The following is a 5391-nucleotide window of genomic DNA, read 5'->3' on the forward strand; positions in this document are numbered from 1 at the left end:
CATACTTTAATATTTTTTTTATAAAAATTACACCGTATTAACGCATTTCATTCTCTTTAATTCGTGTAGCCTATTGCTATATTTTTCATAAAAAATTGAAGGATTTTGAATACCCATTACATGATTACGTGATTTTGAATACCCATTAATAACTACGTGATTTTGAATACCCATTACGTAGACTTGATTTCATTCTAGTATTTTAAGTGAAACCCCACTAAGTGATTACGTAACAATAGTTAATTATGTATTATTACATGACTACATGATTTTAAATACCCATTTCATGATTACGTGATTTCAATATAGTATTTATTTGAAACCCTACTAAGTGATTACGTAATTACGTATAAACAAAACGTATAATACATAATATTTCATATGGAATACCTAATACTTAAGCTATAATCACATATTAAGGATAAATTATATGCAAAACATTAACCAAACCAACCTATAATAGAAACATAATGTCGTATATTAGAAATTTAACCACGTAATAAAGCATAAACAATCAAGTTCTTATTATTGAATATGTAATCACGTAATGAATTTACATTGAATGCGTAATGATTTATGTTGGATGTGTAATCACATAATAGGTATTCAAAATCATGTAGTCATGTACCGGGTATTCAAAATCACGCAATCACGTAATGGGTACTCAAAGTCCTGTAAATTATTTTTAAGAACACTATAGCAATACGCTGCTCGAATTAAAGAAAATGAAATGCTCGTTAATACGATTTTTTTTAAATATTAATGTATGAAAAAGTTATAACCGTTTGAAAATCAAAGAGAAAACTAGTTAAAAGTAAAAAAGACCATCCTACCTTTCCATTCTTAAATTGAAAAAAAAAAAAAAAAACAAATGTGTGGTCTTATCTCCTGCACTTTATACACTTTATAGGAAATTTCTCTCTTGTACATGATCTATTATCAGTTTTTTTATATCTTTTTATCTCGTATGCAATATTTTTTTATAATATTAGATACAATATTATACGCGGATTTAATCAAAACAATTACCTGTACAGATTTCACATTGGCATGCATTACTTAATGATAAAGGAAATTATGTCATTAGCCAAATTGTCAAAAGAAGTTAATTGTCTTAAAAACAACTAACTTGTTAGCCATCCTCTACGGCAATTATGTCATTAGCCAAATTGTCAAAAGAAGTTAATTACAATATTAAAACTCCCAACACATTACAACGTGCAATTAATTGATATATTAATGTAAATATATTATTTTGTTATTTTATCAAGAATCATATATTGTACTTTGGATCCAAAATAATTTTTTTAAAGTAGAATAATGGTATCTAATATTGCATATGGAAGCTTATAAAGAAGCAAAAGTACACCATTGTTAAATATTCCGGCAGCTTTAAAAATACAATATACTTTATATCTTGATATATTAATTTTGCATTGCTATGAATATTATAAATTTCAAGATTAATTAAGAAAATTCTATTGTACAACAATATAAATAACTGTATTAATTTCCTTAGGTCGAAGATGTATCATATTGTATAAAATGATAGAATTTATAACAAATACAATTATATATAGATATTGATTTGAAGAAAGAGTTTATACTTTAAAGAGCTGTAAACAGAAACGCAACAAGAAAGCATATGGAACGTCGATCAACAATGTGTAATTGTCATATGAACTTCTCAGAAGTTTCTTCCCAATTTCCATTGGTGCTAAGTTATTACTCTTGTATAAATGGGATGATCCGCAATGAAGCAGAACATAAACCTTTTCCCATTTTAACCCTTTTGGCTTTTTCTCACAGTGCAAACAAAGATGGTTTCAGAAATTCAACCCCTGCATGACATTGGAAACATGCTGTACAACATAAGCACCACCACCCTTACCCTTACCAATGCCAAGAAAAGATGGCGTCGTGCCTACTTCTCCGTATATTTCTCAAACGCCATGGCGTCCATCGCCAAAGACGTCTTCTCCAAGGCGCTGCCCGTTTCGCACCCGACGTATTCCGTTATCAATATCAAAGAGTCAGTGACAGATCATTTCTATGGTATTGATCAAACACAGCTTGTTGATATCATACAAAACAAAGACATGGAAGCGCTACACAGGTTTGCTGGTGTCAAGGGTTTAGCGAAAACACTTCACACTCATCTTGATGACGGAATCGACGGCCAAGATTTAAACGAAAGGAGAACCGTGTTTGGTTCCAATACTTACCATAAACCCCCTCCAAAGGGTTTGTTTTATTTTGTCGTTGAGGCTTTTAAAGATGTCACCATTCTCATACTAATGGGGTGCGCGGTTCTTTCTCTTGGTTTTGGTATCAAAGAAGACGGAATCAACGAGGGTTGGTATGAAGGTGGAAGCATACTTCTCGCAGTCTTTCTAGTTATCGTTGTGTCTGCAGTTAGTAACTTTAGACAAGAAAAACAGTTTGATAGTCTGTCAAAAATAAGCAATAATATCAAGACTGATGTTGTTAGAGAAGGGAGAAGACAGAAGATATCGATATTCGATATAGTTGTTGGAGATATTGTGGTTTTGAATGTCAGAGATCAGAATCCAGCAGACGGCTTGTTTATTGACGGGCATTCATTGCTGGTGGACGAGTCGAGCATGACAGGCGAAAGTGAGCAAATAGACGTAAACGCCACCGGTAATCCGTTTTTAATCTCTGGTGCTAAAGTGGCTGACGGGCATTGTCGGATGCTAGTGTTATCAGTTGGGATGAACACTTCTTGGGGGAAGATGATGAGTTCCATCACGGGTGATAATAACGAGGAAACGCCATTACAATCACGCCTCAACAAACTAACTTCTTCAATTGGAAAGGTAGGTCTTGCAGTTGCTTTTCTAGTTCTTTTAGTTATGTTAATTCGTTACTTCACGGGAAACACAGAAGATGAAAATGGTAAACGAGAGTATAACGGGAAAGGCACGAGTGTAAACGAAATACTAGATTCTGTTACGGGTATATTCTCGGCGGCGGTGACCATCGTGGTGGTGGCAATACCTGAAGGTCTACCGCTAGCAGTGACCCTCACACTTGCATACTCTATGAAGAGAATGATGAGTGATCAAGCCATGGTTCGGAAGTTATCCGCCTGTGAGACCATGGGTTCCGCCACGGTTATATGCACCGATAAGACCGGGACTTTGACTATGAACCAGATGACGATAACAAAGTTCTGGCTTGGTCTCGAGTACATAGAACAACATGCTTCTAATGTTATCGCCTTACAAGTCCTTGAACTTCTACATGAGGCAGTTGGGCTGAACACTACAGGTACGATATTCAAACACGCTTCACGACTGGTACCTGAATACTCCGGGTCACCAACTGAGAAAGCGATTTTATCGTGGGCGGTTGAGGATTTGGAGATGGATATGGAGAAACTGAAACAATGTTCGACTGTTCTTCATGTCGAGACATTTAATTCGAAGAAAAAGCGAAGTGGGGTTTCGATTAGGAGAAACAACGACAACACTATTCATGTTCACTGGAAAGGAGCTGCAGAGATGGTACTAGCAATGTGCTCAAAATATTATAACAGCAACGGGTGTAAAGAGATAATCGATAGCGATTCAAGAAAACAATTGGAGAATATAATCGAGGGAATGGCAGCAAGTAGTCTCAGGTGCATTGCTTTCGCCCATAAGAAGGTTCTAGAAGGTACAGAAACGTTAGCCGAAGAAGGGTTAACTTTGCTCGGGATCGTTGGATTGAAGGATCCATGTAGACCCGGATCCAAAAAAGCTATAGAAACCTGCCGGTTTGCTGGAGTTGAAGTCAAGATGATAACGGGAGATAACTTATTCACAGCAAAAGCCATAGCCACCGAATGTGGGATACTGGAATCAGGTCAAGAAGTGTGTGAAGACGAAGTGGTGGAAGGTGTCCAGTTTCGTAATTTCACAGATGAAGAAAGAATGCAAAAGGTTGATAGAATCCGTGTGATGGCAAGATCTTCGCCTTTTGATAAGCTTTTGATGGTAAAGTGCTTGAAACAAAAAGGGCACGTTGTGGCTGTTACCGGTGACGGGACAAACGATGCACCGGCACTCAAAGAAGCCGATATTGGTCTTTCAATGGGAATTCAAGGAACCGAAGTAGCCAAACAGAGCTCTGATATCGTGATCTTAGACGACGACATTGCATCTATTTCAACTGTATTAATGTGGGGACGGTGCGTGTACAATAACATCCAAAAGTTCATCCAGTTTCAACTCACGGTAAATGTCGCAGCTCTTGTTATTAACTTCATTGCAGCGGTAACTTCTGGCGGGGTCCCTTTAACCGCAGTTCAACTTCTGTGGGTGAATCTAATCATGGATACTTTGGGTGCACTTGCACTTGCTACAGAAGGGCCCACTAAGGAACTCTTGAACAAACCACCGGTGGGTCGGGTCGAACCTCTCATAACTAACGTCATGTGGAGAAACCTACTTGCACAAGCTATTTTCCAGATTACTGTTCTATTGACGTTCCAGTTTAGAGGTGAGGCGATATTCAACGTGAATGAGAGGGTGAAAGACACAGTAATTTTCAATACTTTTGTGCTATGTCAAGTGTTCAATGAGTTCAACTCGAGGAAGCTGGAGAAAAGGAATATATTCAAAGGTATACATAAAAACAGATTGTTTATTGGAATAATCGGAATTACTATAATCCTTCAGATTGTGATGGTGGAGTTTTTGAAGAAGTTTGCGGATACAGAAAGACTAAATGGTGTGCAGTGGGGAATATGTATTGGTATTGCAGCTTTGTCTTGGCCTATTGGATGGATTATGAAGTTGATACCAGTACCCGATAAACCATTTCTAAGCTACATTAGACGCTAAGCTACAAACGGTTGTAAATACATGACTATAGCAGTTATAAGATTTTATTTCATCTCCGTTGTATTTAGTTACTTTGTGATTTATGATTATATAAGAATAGTATTATGGTTTTGTTCCCTATATTCCTTGTTTTTGGGTTTCATATTCAGTTCTCAAGGATCATGTTATACACCAAATAAAAGAGACCCACAAAGAAGAATTCTATGTGATGAAAATGAACAAAAGTTTGAAAGTAAACACATTGAGAGAATGTATGCAATGAACATAACAGATGCACGATAACACACTTCAACGCTTTTGTTGCTAACACACACATACATAAGAGCAACTCTATAAGAAAACCATCAGTGATTAGAAGCCCAACTTATTGTATTTTGCCAAAAGTTCTTTATATAACCATCAAAGAATGAAGGCGACGGGTGCAATATAAGTTAATCTGGATAGTATCTGGGTAATTTGAATCAGTTACGTTAGAAGTGACGGGTGCAGTATAAGTTATCTTTCATTTCGTGTAATTTCATTTGTAAGGTGTGAGTATTTC

General features: G+C 36.4%; 1 protein-coding gene across 1 annotated transcript; it reads left to right on the forward strand.

Annotated features, from left to right (window-relative positions):
* Positions 1 to 1626: 1626 nt before the first annotated feature.
* Positions 1627 to 4955, forward strand: LOC110884075 (calcium-transporting ATPase 12, plasma membrane-type-like). Its single transcript, XM_022131738.2, has one exon. It carries the CDS (start codon positions 1821 to 1823, stop codon positions 4848 to 4850), a length of 3030 nt encoding a protein of 1009 aa, XP_021987430.1. The 5' UTR covers positions 1627 to 1820; the 3' UTR covers positions 4851 to 4955.
* Positions 4956 to 5391: the final 436 nt, after the last annotated feature.

This window comes from Helianthus annuus, chromosome 10 (assembly GCF_002127325.2).
Source record: "Helianthus annuus cultivar XRQ/B chromosome 10, HanXRQr2.0-SUNRISE, whole genome shotgun sequence".
Lineage (NCBI taxonomy): Eukaryota > Viridiplantae > Streptophyta > Magnoliopsida > Asterales > Asteraceae > Helianthus > Helianthus annuus.